This window comes from Podarcis filfolensis (genome assembly GCF_964270895.1).
Source record: "Podarcis filfolensis genome assembly, chromosome: 10".
Taxonomy (NCBI): Eukaryota; Metazoa; Chordata; class Lepidosauria; order Squamata; family Lacertidae; genus Podarcis; species Podarcis filfolensis.
The window spans coordinates 30,248,317-30,267,727 of record NC_139612.1 but is presented as its reverse complement, the minus strand read 5'-3'; the positions used below and the strand labels follow the sequence as shown (position 1 = coordinate 30,267,727).

At 40.8% G+C, this 19,411-nt stretch overlaps 1 protein-coding gene across 5 annotated transcripts in view; it reads right to left on the bottom strand.

The window, feature by feature from the left end:
- Positions 1-1,698: 1,698 nt before the first annotated feature.
- The window catches only part of MSRB3 (methionine sulfoxide reductase B3), a 63,959-nt gene continuing 46,246 nt past the window's right edge, over positions 1,699-19,411 (bottom strand). For all 5 annotated transcript variants that reach the window (XM_083574735.1, XM_083574736.1, XM_083574737.1 and 2 more), the window contains 2 exons: positions 9,654-9,751; positions 1,699-4,414 (listed from right to left, as the gene is read on the bottom strand). In XM_083574735.1, coding sequence (XP_083430861.1) covers positions 4,250-4,414; positions 9,654-9,751 — 263 coding nt within the window. In that variant the 3' untranslated portion in view covers positions 1,699-4,249. The remainder of the gene's footprint in view (positions 4,415-9,653; positions 9,752-19,411) is intronic.

The following is a 19,411-nucleotide window of genomic DNA, read 5'->3' as shown; positions in this document are numbered from 1 at the left end:
CATATGGGGACTTCCAAGCAGCTCCTGAAGCCAGCCAGAGCCAACTGCTCCGGGCTGCTGAGACTGCCACTGCTGCGTTTCCCGGGGACATTCCGGGGATGGAATTTGTCCGGGGACTTATTCACAAATCCGGGGACTGTCCCCAGGAAATGGAGGCGTCTGGTAACCCTACAATAAACTCCACTTTATCACTTCTACAATTCCAGTGAAGTGGGGGGGGGGGCGGCAGGGGCATTGTCTGAAGGCCCGTTTTGGGGTTTTTAATCCATGATAAAAAGTATCCTCTTAGGGAAAAATAGGCAGAAGAGATTTTATCTCATAAGATAAAGCTTGTTGCTTCTGAAAACTAGTCAGGTAACAACCAAGGTTTCAGGCTGTTGAAAGAGGTGATCAGACGGATCAACCTCAAATGCATTTCCTTTAAAATCCCTGGTCAGAATTATTGGATTGTGCATTCAGAAATTTACATGGTTGCTTCCCACAAATATAGCAAGTGCATACTCTATGGGTGGAACCATCTATCATAGTGCTGTCTCTAATTCTGCCAGTACAAGGATTTCTTCTTGTATAATGGAAGTCCCGCCCCCCCATCCCCTTATCATTTGTTCTGGGGGTTCCACCAACCCCATGGAACAGATTTGGGTAGGTTGCAGGGCATGTTGGGGGCGGGGAGAAGAGGGGGGTCCCATTCTGCAAATGGAAATCAGTGTGCTGACACAGGACACAACAGTTGAATACTCCTTTTTGGGTTATATCCAATTGTAGTTCCACTAGGAGCAGATCCTTTGAAAATAATGGCCATTACTAACCTAGGTCTATGAATTTCAATGGGTATACTCTGGGTATAATATAGCTGGAAACAACTCTATCTGCTGTGCATAGCTGCAGAGTTTCTCATAATATGGACATGCAATTATGTTCTTTTTAAACAGCATGTATGAAGCACAAAGGGTTGTATAAAGATTCTTTGTCAATAGAGGCAAGCATGCTCCAGTATCTCCTGTGCAAGAACTGTTAATAAGAAGTTGTACCACAACACAAAAGCGAGACTGCCTCCTGGCATCCCCATCATCGGTTGCACCCACTGCCCCTCGATAGTCCTCCTAATATTTGACAATCAACAACTTAATGGATGCACCAGCAGTTCTCAGGGAATGTCAACATGACAGCTGAGTTGAGACCACCACAAAGCTCCCTTTTCACCCAATTTTTGTGTTGCTGATTTCTCAAACTGAGCTTATCTGCAAACAATAGGGCATTCCAAATCTGTTTCCCTAGACACCAATCCGCAAGAAAACATCTCCAGCCAAATTATTCAGCTGTAGTTTAGAACTTCTTTGGCAAGACTTCCTTTTAATAAGCAATGCGCTATCTTTATGGAACGGACCCAAAGAACACAATAACATACACAAAAAGCTAAGATCTTTTTCTTTCTGTCTTTTTGCTAAGGTGGAGGCTGAGTACTTCTGTCAGTGCTCCCTCCCCTAAGTTATATCTGAATCCTTGAAAATATTTTCCCAGGGTCATAACCACATGCAGGGAATTTGGGTGTGCTTTATCCCTTTGCTCCACCTATTCATCTTGGAAAGGATGCTGGAGCTCAAATGTTGATGTGTCACCGCTACTGACAGGTGAGGAAAAGGGCTGGGGCACAATGCAGCTGCAGGCACAATATCATAACCATTAAAAACAGAGGCATTTATTTATAAATTAACTTTATTATATACCCAGCGTACAAGAAATATATTAAAAGATACCCTTCGTTGAAAAATCCAACACTATTGTCTCAAAAGCAAACCATAATTCTGAGGAAAAGTTCAATTTTTTTTCCAAAATGAATAAAATACTTTTATTTTTCTCTTTTTTCCAAGTATCTTTTGATATTTATATATTAAGCTCTGCAAATCTCTATATAATATAGACTGGATACTATAAAATACAGTTCTCTGTTCTTATATAATTTGCATTCAGTAGTTGCACGCACCCATACAATACAAAGAATGAAGTCCAAGCAACGGGCTCCCTGCTTATTTATTGTGCTCACCTTCTGAGATCCTCTGCCAAGGACATAAACAAGATGACCTGCATTTGAGTTTTGCAATACCAGTCATACTTATATCCCCTACTAGCATTAATAGTGAAAAATGTTGCCCAGTGTTCCGTACAGAGAAAGAACAATGGCTTTCTTCTGCTAACAGTGTTCCACTCTTACAGATCACATACACCTACCCATATTGATTCAGTTCATTGCATTCCATATCCTGCAAATATAAATCTACCGATGGACAGCTGGCATTATTGCTCATTGAAGTTTTAGTAATATATTTCTTTAATGCAAGACAGAAATATGCTGAAACTCGATAACCCTTAACTACAGCAGAGATCTGAAAAGCAAAATGCATGTAGGCTCCACATTTTTACAAATGTTGCATATTAGAGATTTATGGCAGAAAATGTGATAGGAGAAAACTCACTTCTCTTCCAACAAAGGCAAGGAATAAGAACAGCCCTTTGGGAGAGGGAAATAAGCAAAAGAATGACATGAAGCATAGAAAGTTCTCTGCCATTGTAAAGGAAGGACTGCACAAACTGGAAAGTACATAATTGCATACATGAACAGTGATGCTAATAAGATTGTTCTCTTATGCATATGGTTGCATTCTGAAGTTCTACATCTGTCTATTCTTCAATTATATTAGCAAACAAGTTTTTTCTCTCGCTTTTGAGCTATAAGGCTATAAAGGTAGTAATTTCAACCTATTGTACAGGGCTTCGGTGTTAGATATGTCAGGTAGTATGTTTGCTATTGATATTGAAATTGAATATTCTACAACAAAATTATCTTAAACAGTACAGTACTTGTATCGGGTTTAGAAAAAGCAGCTATTCTCTGCTTCAACCATATATATATATATATATATATATATATGCACGCACACTACCTATAGACCGTTTTCTTGCAGTGTAAAAAAGGAAGTTTCAGCACAGAGTAGATGGTCATATCTTTAGAAGGCTTAAAAATGTCTAATCTGATCTCACTAAAGGCCTTGGGACAAGTTTCCATTTAAAACTCTTCAGTCTTCGTGGACATGTCTACTTCTTGCTGCATTTCTTAATGTTTTGGTTGTCGGCTTTGTGCATTTCCTGTACATACATGCGCTCAGAAAATAAGACTGAGCACACATGCAAGCTGGAAAATAGTAAGGTTGTTCTTCAAGCAGCACACTGCTGTAAATTTGCACATGAGAAGGCACAGCCACTTGGTGCTTATAATTGCACATTGAAACTGCTTGAAAGAAAGGGAACTGCATCCCTTCTAATGCCTGTCCAAACATTGTAAGGGGGAATTGTAGGGAAGTTTGTACCTCTTCAATGAGGTATTCACTTTCCCAGGACAAAACCTGAAAGCGGAGCAGTAATTAGCAACATTACTGCATGCTCCAAGGCGCGACCCACAAAACAACTAGTCCATGCTACACTGTGAATCCTCTTTGGCTCGTTGATGTTTTGTTTTTGCAGGACCCTCATTAGGGGCATAGTAAAACAAGTGACCTACTATTCGCTTTCACCTACTTCTGGCTGATAGACCAGGCCTGTAAAAGTGCTGGTTGCTACTGGTTAAAACAAACAGCTTTCCATCCACATTCATTTAAATACTCATCGCAACTTGGAGGAACAGACTCAGGGGCAAAGGCCTGCTATCCACTCCAGCTGGCCCTATCACAGCAAAAGGATGGGCTGGATATGACCCACCGCTCTTTAACTAACACACACTTCCATAATGGAGGTTGGGTGATGTGTCAAATGGAAAGATGGTCGAGTACACATATCATGTAAATCAGAGCAAAATCACTGAAGTAATGAGATATTAGGAGACTGCTGTATATACAGTACAGTTCTGCAATGAATGAACTACAGCCTGCTCCCTCAGAAAGGAGGAGGGATTTTATTCAAACCTATTTTAACAAAGCACTAAGTGGAGATTAATAACCCATAGTGCTAAATACCCTTTTGTTATGAGGTTCCCCACTGCATATAAGTTGACAATTATTTAAGTGTGATTATATAACAAAAATACATTGGCACACACAAGGCCTCATTTTGATACACACAAAAAAAAAACGGATAGTGCAGAATATCCCTAAAAGGTTTTGTGTTTTTTTTTAACATATAAGGTAGAAGGCAATTTAGAATAACATTCTTTAAGAGTCATCTAGGAAAATAAGCTTTGTGAGAAACTATCTTCCTTCTACAGCTCTGTCTTGTCTGGTTGGGCAGAATTCGCACTCATGCTTCCTTCTTCAGCATGATTCTTGTCTGCAGACTCAAAAGACAATGAAGCTGAATTTATGCAGTATCGTTTGCCAGATGGACGAGGCCCATCGTCAAAAATATGTCCAAGGTGAGCACCACACTGAAATAGAAGAGCATAATTTGTATTCATTAGTAAGTATCAATAAGCATAATGAAAACACTTACAACAACCTGTAATAGTATATGGGCTTCTCTTTGAGAGTCACAGATACGGGCTTCGTTTTGAAGTTTAAATTTAATCAGGAGGTAAAGCATTTGAGGGTCAACCACTGCCTTTTTTCCAGTTGCTAGTAATGTGAAAATATAAGCTGTCATCCAAGAGAAGTTTGGTTTCTACAAATGGTCTTCAGACATGTACAGTTTGATGCCAACATCTGAAAAGAGAATGTGCTTATCACGCAGGGCTTAGGGTCACCAAAGCATGTGATGTACCAATGCTAAGTTGTGGTATCAAAACCTGAACATGCCAAAAGGCAGGTTGAGGCCTGAACAACATATTCTGATTAAACACTCTTGGGGAAAAAATCCAAAATATTTATTATAGCAATACCTTTATTAGGCCAACCAAGTTGACATCTGCATGAAACTGCTGAGTGGGGTCATTCAGCATTTTGGAGTACATTGTCCACAATATGCTGATGACACACAGCTCTGCTTCTCCTTTACATCTGCAGGTGAGGCAGTGGATGTGCTGGACCATTGTTTTGCCTCGGTAATGGATTGGATGAGAGCCAACAATCTGAAGCTCAATTCAGATAAAACTGAGGTGGTCTGCCCATTTTGTTCAAGTAAATGCATCAGTATTGGTCATAATCTTTAAAAAAAGCAAAGGTAGAAAGATTTTGATGATTGGTGTTTAAGACTGAGCATACTGAATTATGTGTTTAATTTTAATTGAATTCACACAATATTGAAGGGTGTGTGCGTGTATGCATGCAAATGTGTTTAATGATTTGAATTCTTCATAATAAAATTGTTTAAACATTTTTAAAAAAAAGACTGGCAACTGAAATAAAAGGCGGGAGCAAGAGTGAGCCTACAAGGCCAGAAAGGAGCAAGTTTGCACGGGCTTTATCTTTTCCTTGTAGCAAAAACTTTTTAACAGCTTTTGATGTCAGCTCAGGTCATGAAAGAAGAATCCAAAGAATTATGTACACATGCTAGGCAAAAAGAATTTGTCTAATCAAACATGTAACTTTCAGGTTACAAATACTTATTAATGCTTCTGTGACTCATGTTGGGGGGAAACACCTTGTACATCTGTAAGCAAATTCTTAGAAGAGAGTTCCCAGGTGTTGTTATCCGAGTCATTTTCCCTCCAGGGCCTTTGAACTCCAGTAACATGACACTGTGAAGCAAACTTAAAATACTGAAGATACCACAGGATGATTCCAGGGCAAACAAGTGATCAATCAGGAATAAAGAAACAAAGCAAGAATCACAACAGAAGGGAATTTCTGAAATGGCAGACAATTACACATGTATGAAGTGTGGTTTCACTCTACTACACCTACATTTCCTTGCAGAAAGTTAATGACCGTAATTTTCTTCTGACACTCCAATGTGAAAGAAGTTAAGCAGCAATTGGATGCCTGACCAATTTAGCTTTCCCTCTTAAAAGAATAAGTTTTTCCAAATAACTCTTTGCATCAGCCCGCTTCAACTTGATCAGCTTGATCAACCCGGAAATGCGATGCCTCATCGTAATGGTCAGCCTTATATCAATTGCGTTTGTAGCCCACACAAAAAAGAATTTTCACACTGGAATTCCGCTGAAGGCTCAGTTCATACTTGCTAAAATCTCGTATGCAAAGAGAGGTCTTGTAGTCCCAGCTGCATGGAGGGAGGACCAGAACATGCAGCTTCCCAGGGGTGATCATGGAACACAGGATACTACACTACACTACACTACACTACACTACACTACACTACACTACACTACACTACACGCATATACATACACCAATGCACCACTATGTTCAAGAGAAGCTGTGTGGATGGGGCAGTGGGCTCATACATTACAGCTCTCCAAGCAGCTACAACTTTAGGTCTGCACCATGGTGGTGGATAATTCATGTAAAATGGGCTGCAGAGTGCTATTCAACTAAGTTTTACTCAGAGCAGACCCAATGCTATTAATGGAGTTAAGTTAGCCATGTTCTGTCATTTCAATAGGTCTACCTTGAGTAAAGGGGACGCAGGTGGCGCTGTGGGTTAAACCACAGAGCCTAGGACTTGCCGATCAGAAGGTCGGCGGTTCGAATCCCCGCAACAGGGTGAGCTTCCGTTGCTCTGTCCCTGCTCCTGCCAACCTTGCAGTTCGAAAGCACGTCAAAGTGCAAGTAGATAAATAGGTACCGCTCTGGGAAGATAAATAGGTACCGCTCTGGGAAGGTAAACGGCGTTTCCGTGCGCTGCTCTGGTTTGCCAGAAGCTGCTTAGTCATGCTGGCCACATGACCCGGAAGCTGTACGCTGGCTCCCTCGGCCAATAAAGCAAGATGAGCGGTGCAACCCCAGAGTCGGTCACGACTGGACCCAATGGTCAGGGGTCCCTTTACCCTTACCCTGAGTAAACCTTAGTTGACTACCATACTGAGAGTTTGCAAAAATTTCAGCCTTTACCATAAGCAGGAAAATAGAGAGATTGCAAACTGGACTGACTGACAGGAGCGATAATTGTGTCACTGCTCAACTCATACAACCCTAGTGGCATACTGTAGACATGGGCTGAGTGGATCTGGAACTGCAGAGAATTCTGCACATGTATTTGTGTGAATATCTCAATGAGTGTGTAGTGTGCAAGTTCTCCCACACTTACTGTTCTCCCACACTTACTGTGCCACTGCTAAGCTGCCAGACAGGAGCTGAACAGTGGTTTGGTAAGACAAGCATATGACTACTGTGCCATATTCTGAATTCAGTTCTCAAACCACGTTGTACATGCCGGTTTGGACATGGAAATTAGCTGTCTGCCAACTGAGAACTGAGTATTTCAACTCTCAGAGTTCCTGACTATACACACAATAATCCCATTACTATGATATAAAGAAAGATCTGTGCAGATGGTTGCCAGTGATTTAGTCATAGCACATCAATGTGCAACCCATTTTTTTGTGATTAAACAGTGTTATTGGCTTCTACAGGTACAATGTAATAGCTGCAGAGGTCTCCAAGGGAAATAGCCCTTGAATAGGAAAGGAAGGAAGAATGTGCAACCAATTTAATATTACTCCCTAAGTGCACCTGCAATTAACATTTTCTTGTCACAAATATTTGACTTTTCTCATATTTCCACAGTGATGTATTTCTAACAAAACCATGAAAGCTGTTTCACAGACAATATTTAGGATGCTTTTGTTTTATAGGGAGGCAATTTTCTTCCAAAGCACTTATTTGTATCCTAAATCAATGACATTCCAAAGGAAGATGTTCGCACAGGAGCAAAACAGGTGTTGGAATGTTTATGGGAAGTGTACTTAATTCTTTCATCTGCTGGATTCTGCCCCCCACCCCTAAAAGGGGAAAAAATAAAATAAAAGGATTTTGCTCTCCGCTTTAACCAAGTAAACTCCCAATGCAATTCTGATTTGTAATAAAACAATAGCATTTTGCAGCTGGATGTATGATTCATATTGTTAGATTCATGGAGATGGGAATAAATGACTGAATAATGGATGCATTGTATGGTGTGGTAATGACTATGGGGAGGACACAAGCCACATATACTGGTATGCTGCTTTTATTCACCGGTTGTTAATACTGTATTTTATTTATTTACTTATTTGTTGTATTTCAAGCCCCCCTCCTCCATAAAAAAAAAAGTTCTCTGGGTGGCTTACAATAAAAGCTGCAAGCCATATATGCAAATAATATAACAGAACCATAAAACGTAATACAGCATAAAACCAGAAACAGAAAATATAATAAAAATAGCAAATGCAGAACAGCAGCAGAAATTCCAGAGATCTTCAATAAATATATGCTATCACTAAAGGGCTTTTTGTGTTAAAAGTAACAAAAGTTTTAGTATAATTTACTACTTGATATTATTGTGAGCTGCCTCGGGACTTGTTTGCAGTGAAAGGCAAAATACAAATCCCAGAAACAGGCAAACATCTAATTATAAAGTGACATTAATACAAATACAGTGGTACCTCAGGTTACATACGCTTCAGGTTACACACGCTTCAGGTTACATACTCCGCTAACCCAGAAATATTACCTCAGGTTAAGAACTTTGCTTCAGGATGAGAACAGAAATCGTACAGCGGCAGCCCATTAGCTAAAGTGGTGCTTCAGGTTAAGAACAGTTTCGGGTTAAGAACTGACCTCTTGAACGAATTAAGTTCTTAACCTGAGGTACCACTGTATGATTAAAAGTTTACCTGTTTAAGTGCAGTATACCACTGAATACAAATACAACTATGGCTTGGATCTCAGATAACATTTCAATCTAGATATAGCTGGGCGCTAACCTATTGAACACTGTTTTGCAGCAGATTGAAAGTTCTTCCCCCCAAAAAACCCTTCTGGAAAGAGTAATTGAAAGTGGCCACACAATATGTTGGCCCCTTGCTTATTCAGAGAGCTCATTTATCCCAATTTTCTTCCAGATTCCCAGTTGGTCTAAAGCAAACAAAGCAGGAGATCAGACTTTAAGTTCTGATTAAAACTGGTGCATTCTCGGTGGAAGAAACTAGCTGCAGGTTAGCCAAGCGTTTCCTCCACTAACTGCCAGGTCAACAACCCTTCTCCCCTGATAAGTTAGTTAGGACTGAGCCATTAAGGCAACAGAAGGCTGGTGATGACAAAGAATGAAAGGAGACGGAACGAGAAAGATAATGGGAAACTGACAAGTGTCTGGTATTATTATTCACTTGCTTATTTGGGCAGATGGGACATAGAGGTGGCCAGAAAGATACCCTGACCATTGTCACTAGTGATCCTCAGCAAATGCTCTGTGATGCAATCTGCAGATATAGAGTCAATTCAATGTTCGTCTAGACTATCTGCATTTAGGCTTAAGAGAACAGAGTTCAGAGGTGAACTTTGAAGAGATGCCTTCCTGGAAGACCATTTCTGTAGGCTACAGCCTCTGATGTCATTTATACATGCTCTGTTAAATAATGCTTAACCTAGATAACAATACAGATTCTCATTAGCACTTTGACTTTCGTTTTTATCCACCAGCTGTCATGCCTGTGGCTCATCATGCAATCCTAATGAGCCTTTTTGGCAACTAAGAATTTTGCAGAACTTCAGATGTAAAGAAACTACACGCACTACGGTTTCGGCAACCTTTTAACATGAGAATGACCTCTTTGTGTCTGAACTGACCTGACTGCAGCTTGTCTCAACCCTGTGCATCCCGTAGGAGTAGTCATCAGTGAATGTAATTCTGTCAGAAGCCATCACATCATAGAATGAAGGCCAACCTGGAAAAAAACAAAAGGATGAACAATAGCAGCAACAACCTGTGATAATTTCTGCATCAGATAGGATTTTGAAAGTTTCAATCACAAATAGGATTGTCAGTGATCTAACAAGCTCTAGATGATAACGTCCGTTGGCTGGCAAGGTAAAGCAGCAAGTTTCCAAGTTGCAAATATAGTCTTCTTTTTTTCCTACAGAATCCTATGCAACCTGAAAATGTGCAAATCTACAATGTGTACTAATACACTCTGTCCAATAGAACAGTTTTCTCCAAATCTGGAAAGTAGTATGGGACAGTGGGAAATATAGTCCAAAACATCTGGAAGTTGGGGAAGGCTGCAGTAGAACATTCCCCAAATTCAAGAAATTTTGAATTTCTTGACAAGCGTAAACCTAAAATAGGAAGTTAACAGGTCCCTTTATCATGGAGCTAAATTAATAAGTTGCAAGCAAATTACAGAAGGGCCTAATTTTCCTTGGTGTGTGTGTGTGTGTGTGTGTGTGTGTGTGTGTGTGTGTGTGTGTTTAAAGACCTCTTCCACTTTTAAAAGCAGTGGATGAGCCATTCTGACATTTTCTTTCTGGTATTAAAATGTGTAAAACCAGCTTTACCCCAGAAAGTAGGAACACTTGGATCTTGTATCAGAGAATCTCTACAACCATCTCCACCTACTGCTATTGTGTCACGCTAAGGTTAATGCTTTGAAACAGGACTGGGGACCTTCTGCCTTCCAGATGTTGTTGGATTACAGTTCTTATCATCCCTGGCTATTGGTCATGCTGCCTGGTCCTGATGGGAATTGGAGTTCAACAAGACACGAAGGGCTACTGTTTTCCCATCCCTACTATAAAAGCAACTCCTTGTCAATAAGAACACTGAGGAGAACAAATTAAATTTGAGCAGATCATAGTTGTACTAAGCAAAGACCTACTATTTCCAAATAGTCTCAGGATGTAAAGTTCATTCGAGGTCCAATGAATCAGATGAAGAATTGATCCAGTGCAGTTTCCAACTGGTACTTCCAAGCAGAGTGGGAAGTCAGCAAAGTTCCTTGTTTTCTAAAGTAGTTGATTGCTGTCAAGGCAGCAAAGACTGAAGGATCAGCCAGACTTCTGCTTGTCCTCCCACTTTCCCCAGGGAAAAACACACTATTTACCGCTGAATTGGAGCAAATGTCAATTGGGTTTTCCATAGATTGACGTTTGCTCTGAATCAGCACTAAAGAGCAGCTTTTCCAGGGGAAAGCAGTGGGGGGGAACGGGACTGAAAACTGCTCAGACCTGTGCCTAGAAAGCACGGGACAAGCGGAAAACCACATGGGCCTGTGCTTTCTGGGCAGGGGGAAAGGGGATGTGTGGATCAGCCTTTAGGGTTTGTATCCAGCAAGGTTGTCCTATTCACACAAGGACTTTTGCTTGCTCAATGGATCTTTCTCTCTCTCTCCTCCCCCCATGCTCCCTCAATCGATTTTGGGCTTCCCCTTCTGAAGATTGAGGGGCTAGGGGGCACACAAGGAGAGGAGTGGGAAGAGAAATTCCACTGAGGAAGTAGAAGGCCTTGGGAAAATGAGATGACTTTTTTAAAAAAAGATATAATCCAATCATTCATATATATATGCGTCCTATAGGGCGAAAAATACGGTATATACATACATATATATATATATATACATACCGTATTTTTCACCCTATAGGACGCACTTTTTCCCCTCCAAAAATGAAGGGGAAATCTGTGTGCACCCTATGGGGCGAATACAGGCTTTCACTGAAGCTTGGAGAGCGAGAGGGGTCGGTGCGCACCGACCCCTCTCGCTCTCCAGGCTTCAGGAAGCTATCAGCAAGCCTGGGGAGCCTGCGAGAGTTCCCGCGGGGCTCCCCACGCTGCGGATAGCAGCCTGCCACCCGGCGCGCATGGTGCCCTGAAGCAGAGCGCCTGGCGCGCCAGGCACACATCCGCAGCGTGGGGAGCCCTGCGGGAGTTCCCGCGGGGTTCCCCACGCTGCGGATAGCAGCCTGCCGCCCGGCGCGCAAGATGCCCTGAAGCAAAGCGCCCCGCGCGCTGGGCAGACATTTGCAGTGTGGGGAGCCCTGCGGGAGTTCCCGCAGGGCTCCCCACGCTGCGGATAGCAACCTGCCGCCCGGCGCGCGGGATGCCCTGAAGCAGAGCGCCCCGCGCGCTGGGCAGACATCGGCCAGCCCCACAAGCTCGGGGGACAGCGGGGAGGCGCAGCGCCGCCATCCCGCTGTTCCCCGACCTGGTTTTGGGGGGGAAATAAAGGGGGGAAATTTCCTTTATTTCCCCCCCAAAAAAATTAGGTGCGTCCTATGGGACGGAGCGTCCAATGGGTCGAAAAATACGGTATACACTCAGAGCCTGCAATCATATTACATTAGAAAAATGTTAATCAAACTCTCTTATCCAGTCTCCACTATTTCCTGAAAGCATGCCGCTAATGACTTCATGAAATTATGCCATACAAAAGACAAAGGGGAGGGGCTGCTTTCAGAGACAAGTATTTTGCAGATGTGCTTAATTTTTAAAAATATTTTAAAGCAAAATGGTGCAAAAGTCATCAAAAGATCTCAACATAGGTTGAATACAATTTGTTTCAGATGTAATTGAAACCAAGTTAAAACAAGATGAAAAACTGAGTGTATTTTAAAAGGACTCATAAAAAAAAACTTGAATAAAGAAACACACTAAATTAAGTTTCATATCTTCCAGCCACTTCCATGCAGAGTGTTATAAGACCAAAAAATCTCACTGGGGCGTCAATATAGCCCATGTGTAGAAACTAATGGAAAGACTGTGCCTCATTCTTACCCAGCTGCGTAAAACTAATTATTTAGGATCATAGCCTAAGAGTATCTACCAATTACATCAGAATGAGAAGAGCAGGGTCATCTGGGCTCTCTGAAGAAGATGCAGACCAAAATGACTGGACAACACAAAACATCTTGAAACATAAACTCTAAAGATTCCTCTATTCCTGCCAAGCCAATGGAAAGGAGCCAGAGAACATAATCTTCCACAAACATTCACATCTTCCAGGAGGATAAAGTATCCCTAATAATTGCTTCTGGTTTGGACCAGTACTTTATTGCTATAAACTGACAACAGCACTTTGGAAGAAGAATGCCTTTATCATTTGGGGAGGAAGACTAGTTCAGTGCTGAAGAAATCCTCAAAGAGAACATCCTTCACCACACAACAAGAGGCAAACTTCAAAGGCTGAAATGAAAAGACTGGAGCAATCTCTGTCTTATGGGAAAAGTTATATTGTTCAAAAGAACTAGAAGATGGATGAGTTTCTTTCCAGTTCTGATACTGATAATCAATTGCTCATTCCCCTTACTTGTAGCCTCTTACTTTTGTCCCCTGCAAAGGCATAAAGAAATATATATATATTACCCCATCCACATTATGAACATGAAATCAGCTGAAAAAATATACTGAACTATCAGAAAATACTCCACTGCAAAAAAAATTATTTCATTTTCTATTTCTTATTCAGTTTCTTTGTCAGTAAGGCAACTGCTCTTTCAAGGCATGGACTGCATTATAGCTTGGAAATATAGAATAGTGAATCCATATTGACCATATAAACGTAATCTGTCTCATTGTGAATCTATTTTCCAGTACATTTAGTGAGGAAAGCACTGATATTCAAACTCAGTCCAGCAGGTTAATCAATGTTTGTTTTATGGCAACAAACCATGATGTTTGTTGTTGTCTTATGAACCATAGCTTTTTTAAAAACTATGGTTTGGCATTATGTCCAAACCCAACAGCCTTGCTTAACAATGGTTTGTTTTACCACCTGGCCACAACTGTTTGTCAGGCTACAAAAACACAAGTCAAGAAGAGTAGCTAGAAAACAAAATAAGCTTTGGGAGAAACAAACCATGGCTTGCTTGCCTGCTCATCTGTGAGATGACTCGTGGTTTGCTGAAGAAGCGTGCTAGATAAGTGGAACAAGTCATGAAGTAAATATGACCTAACACAAGTGAGAGCACATAACTGTTGCCTCCTCCATGGGATCCTCAAAGACCTTCATAAGTTCATGACTTTTTTGTATAGCTTTTAAAAAAAACAACCAGCAACAAAATGGGATGGAACTGTCTGGCATCAAACAGAAAAAGGTGATCCATCAGTCCCTGTCCTCTTTGCTGGCTCCTCAAAGGTATTTGGTTGATCACTGCAGGAAATAGGATGGTGGGCTAGAGACGCCTTTGCTCTGATCTAACAAGGTTCTTAATCTCTCCAGCAACAGCACTGTCAATGGCTACCACTGGAAAATATGCTGCAAAGTAATCGCCTTGAGAGGTTTCAGACTAAGAACATGAAGGTAGTTTATGTCTGGAGATGAATTGACAACATTGGAAGCAGCACAAGGAGGCAAAATTGGGAATTGTACTTGTGGGGAGCGGGGACAACCTGCATAAATTTTAGCTACATTTCTGAATCTCAAACTTTATGAGGAAATCCCATTTCTCTCTCTCTCTCCTTTCAATAATAAGGAAATAAAAACTGTAGGGATTATATTTCTTTCTTCACTTCCCTTTCTGATGAATGTGCTAAGAGATCTAACAAAAATAGTTTGTCAGGATTCATTTCTTTGGCTCAGTTCTCAGTAGGATAACACTTGTTTTAAAAGGGACTTAAAAATGCAAGATTTTACATGTGGTTTGCTCAGAAAAGTGAGATTGACAAGAGCAATTTAGACACCCTTGGGGAATGAAAATATCCTCTGATTCTTTTCAGAGGTTAAACACATCAATACGTATAATACTATCACAATTATAATATATTTAATAAACTCTACCAGCATCTGCCAGTCTTCAAAATGTATCAGAACTGGTGACAGTAAAATTATGTTCACCCCAATATATTAACTTCTATTTATTATACAAATGCACTAATCCTGTTGTTGGGAGGGAATACAGTGGTACCTCGGGTTACATATGCTTCATGTTACATACGCTTCAGGTTACAGACTCCGCTAATCCAGAAATATTACCTCAGGTTAAGAACTTTGCTTCAGGATGAGAACAGAAATTGTGCTCCGATGGCCCATTAGCTAAAGTGGTGCTTCAGGTTAAGAACAAGTTTCAGGTTAAGAACAGACCTCCAGAACGAATTAAGTACTTAACCTGAGGTACCACTGTATCTTGCCAGTGAAGTTTCTGCCATTAATTACATACTTTACAGCTTAGGGTGAACCCGCTTCATTTCTGCGAAAGCATCATATTCGCCTCGTCCCCTTCTGTTTTATCTCTTGTGTTACTTTAAATCACAGGGAAGATTTTTGAAAATAGAACTTAAAATATAAGTCAGTTGTAGGTCATAAATATCAAAGGATCCCAATGGCACTGTGTAGAAGTATAACCCTAAGCTGTAATTTTGAAGTGCCATTCAAAAATGTATGAAATAGTTTTTAAAAATTTACTGGTGACCTGGTAACCTCAATCCAAAAACATTCAGTGTTGAATAATAGTTTTGTTACTATCCCAAAAAGCAGTTCAACTGAAAAACAAAACAAAACCTGTCACGCTGCCCGTGTTTATTTTTTTTTAATGAATTACTCACTAGCTCCAGGATGCTATAAAACTGCAGCAGCTTCTATAGTTAATATTGTCCATATTAAAACACCATCTATAGGACCCTCTGCAGATATTTAAGTCTTAGTCTACACTACCCTATCAACACAACACATGTGAAACATGAAATCCTATCATTTAAATCAAATCAATGACAAACCTAATTTTGTAAGTAAATTTCTCATTCACATAAATGCAACCTTAGATTCTTTTGCATGTTGCCATCACACGGCACAGCCACTAGGTGTATGCAGTAGCCAAAGTCAAGCACTTCTTAGCCATACTGATTCAAAGGGAAAGCATTTAGAATACATGGATTCATCACTTGAAACCCATCTAACTCAAAAAATATAGCTTCTCAAATGCTGTTTTCTTTACTCTCCAACTGTCCTCTAATTTAGCAGAGACAATCTTGATTTCCAGTGCCTTTTGTCCCAGAGAACCCTGTGCAATTTTAAAGAAGCAGCTACTTTTCTCTTTGTACTCCTCATGTAATAGGGATATATAACATGTAGAAGCTATAGAACTCGCTACTTAGAGAAATCACAGGGATATTTGGAAACCGATTGATAAGGGGAAGCCTTGTGGAAATATTTGACTCCTTGTCTGGTGGTAGCTAGGGGGAAAGGGGAAGGGGCTGAGTTTGGGGTATACTTTGTGTTAGCTGGGTCCTAGGCCAAGTGGCCCATTACATTTTTATTCAGAAGGCAGTCCCAGTGAGTTCCATGGGAATCATTTCAAGCATATGTGCACACCTTTGCAATCTCAAATTGAATTCTAAGCATCAGAGACAAAAACATGCAAACTGAGTAAGAATTGTTAGCCCAACGAATTCTTAAGTGTGGTGATGATAGATGATAAAGAAACAAAAGTAGTGAGTGTCTATACAATGGACAATGTTGCCTGCTAATCATACTACCACCAACACCCTTAATAACAATTAACCAACAATTAATGGTTGCCATACAGTGGTACTGTTATGTACTGAGTTGAATAGGATCCAAACTGCAGCAGTCTGATTGGTCCTAGAACAATAGGATCCAAAAGGCAGCAGTCTGATTGGTCCTAGAACAATACAGCAGTATGATTGGTTGGCAGGAACCACCCAATCATGCTCCAGATAGACGTGAATCCACAACCTGATTGGCTTACAGTAGAATTCCGGAATTAGCCAATCACGTGCAGCCCATTGTGTAAATAATGTATATAAAGCAGATACTTTGAGGGGACATTCATTCATTCCTCCTCACCACTATGAGCTGAATAAAGAGCATGAAATCACTTTGCGACTCTGAGTATATTTCAGGTACCTTGGGTTACAGACGCTTCAGGTTACAGATGCTTCAGGTTACAGACTCCGCTAGAGTCTGTAGAAATAGTACCTTGGGTTAAGAACTTTGCTTCAGGAGAACAGAAATCGCACAGCGGCAGTGGGAGGCGCCATTAGCTAAAGTGGTACCTCAGGTTAAGAACAGTTTCAAGTTAAGAACGGACCTCCAGAATGAATTAAGTTCTTAACCCGAGGTACCACTGTATTTCAAAAGGTTAAAGTGGCCATGCGCCTGTATTTTCCCGGACATTTAAGTGATTTCTGCCTGGACACTGTTTCCGACGACCAAATACCGGCTATGTCCAGGAAATTCCTGTCGTATGGCAACCCTAGTGTTGTCTATTTTTGTTTAACAGTTCAGCAAATGTGGTTCCCAAAAATTAACAAGGGAGATTAGTAGATGATGACATCTGTAGTCAAGATTGATTATGGAAGTCAACCACATTAATTAAAAATTAAGAAAATGAGTCATTGCTACTTGCAATACAGAAGGTGGCTATCATGAGGGGACTAAGAAAAAGCCACTTCACATGATAATAGTGTAAAAAATAATGGATAAATTTTCTGCACTAATTATTCAAGAAGATTGTATAACTTTATCTACGGCAGTTGGATTACTTCTAGAGGTCAAAGCAAGGAGGAACATTTCTTTCCCCAGTTTCTTTTCCATTGTCAAACATGAAACATCATCAAGCTTTTAAAAATCTTATCCATTTTTCTGTTCTTACCCTGAAGGAGTGAAGAAAATGAAAATGTACAGAAGAGTTTCTACAGAGTTATGTAGTAATGGCCCCAGTATCACTTCAGAGAAGGGATTCCAAAAGTGAGTTATCACATACAATGCTGGTTACCCATTCCCATGATGGACTTGTTCAAATAAACAACTTGTATTCACATGAAGGGCTTAGCAGAATTTAGGTAAAGGAGCAATTTATGTAGCATAATCTGGAAGCTTTAGAAAAATCTCAAAATAGCTAGCATGGAGCTGCTTCCATCTGGTGGCAACTGCCTACATTTTTAAACGAAAGCTAGCACGCATGCTATAAAAAGACTGATGTGCGTTGTCTATGTTCCTGTCTCCACCTGCTGATAGGGAAAGAAAATCAATTTATCCAGGCCAATGTAGGTTTTTAAAGATAGATCACCACTAAACTGCAGCTTCAAGAAACGGAACATTATCTGTTGCAACTGAAGTTGTTTTAACTGCTTTTGGTTCAGCTGATTTTTTTTAACATTAACCATGAAAAATAAGAAATTAACACTAGACTTGTATGTAATACCATTCCCAGATTCAAACATTTCAGTTTGTATCTGATTCAAGTAATATTAGTCTCTTATAAGAGGCTACTCAAAGAGGAATCTGTAAAAAAGTGTAAACAGGAGAATGAAAATTCCACATGGATTTTTTTAAAAAACCAACCTTAAAAACCTGCCTTTTGTTCTGAAAGCAGATCCATCAAAGACGTATAAAATAACTTAAACTGTTTAAATACGCACACATATACACATAAAAGATAGGGTATCAATTAAAAACAAATAGAACATGTAGCAGCCGCATGCACAAAATACAGTACTCCTGATATAGTAAGCCACCCCACACAACACAGCTTTCACTGTTTTCTTTTTTCAGAGGGAATTGCTCAGGGATGAAGCCGCCACCACAAGGATACTCTGATCCTTATTACCACTACCTGTGGCTAAGTCTAGATTTGCAGTGGAAGAATGGCATATACCAAGGCGGCAGATACACCCCTTGATGCTGTTCCACATAGGAAACTCCCTACAATTGAAGAATAGCTCATGAGGGAGAAAGATTATAGCCTAATATTTTGATTGCCATGCTAGCTTTCTACTTGAGAGGATTATTTAATATAGAGGAGCTCTGAAAAGAAATGTGAACTTCTATCTACCATCTGAAACAACGCAGCCCAATGAATCACCTTGCAGCGTGAACCACTATATTTCGTTGCATGTATATATAAAGGTAAAGGGACCCCTGACCATTAGGTCCATTCGTGGCTGACTCTGGGGTTGCGGCACTCATCTCGCTTTCTTGGCTGAGGGAGCCGGCGTATAACTTCTGGGTCATGTGGCCAGCATAACTAAGACACTTCTGGCGAACCAGAGCAGCTCACGGAAGCGCCGTTTACCTTCCTGCCAGAGCGGTACCTATTTATCTACTTGCACTTTGATGTGCTTTCGAACTGCTAGGTTGGCAGGAGCAGGGACTGAGCAACGGGAGCTCACCCCGTCACGGGGATTCGAACCGCCAACCTTCTGATCGGCAAGTCCTAGGCTCTGCGGTTTAACCCACAGCGCCACCCGCGTCCCACATGTATGTATACATCAGGCCCAAACTTTTGGTGAATTCTGACTAGGGCCCCATCATATGATCTTATTGTACGAAGGATTTATATGGGAGAAGTTGTTCCCTAAAGCTCTCTGGCCCCAGATGACTTAGATTTTTCCTGGAAATATCTACTGAGAATGCAGGTATGTACAACATGGAAGGTTTCAGTCCAGGGGCAGCTGGATCTGGCCCAGCAAGCTGCAGAAAGTGGCCTGCCAGCACCTACAGCTTTATCTCCTAATTTGATCAGGAGATAAAATTCCTTTGCTTGTAAAAAAACAAAAACCAGTAGGAGAGACATTTTAAGATCAGAGATAACACAGTCTGCCTGCTCTTTAAGAGTCAAAAGCAGCCTTTCATCCAAGTATTGGAATGGGAGTA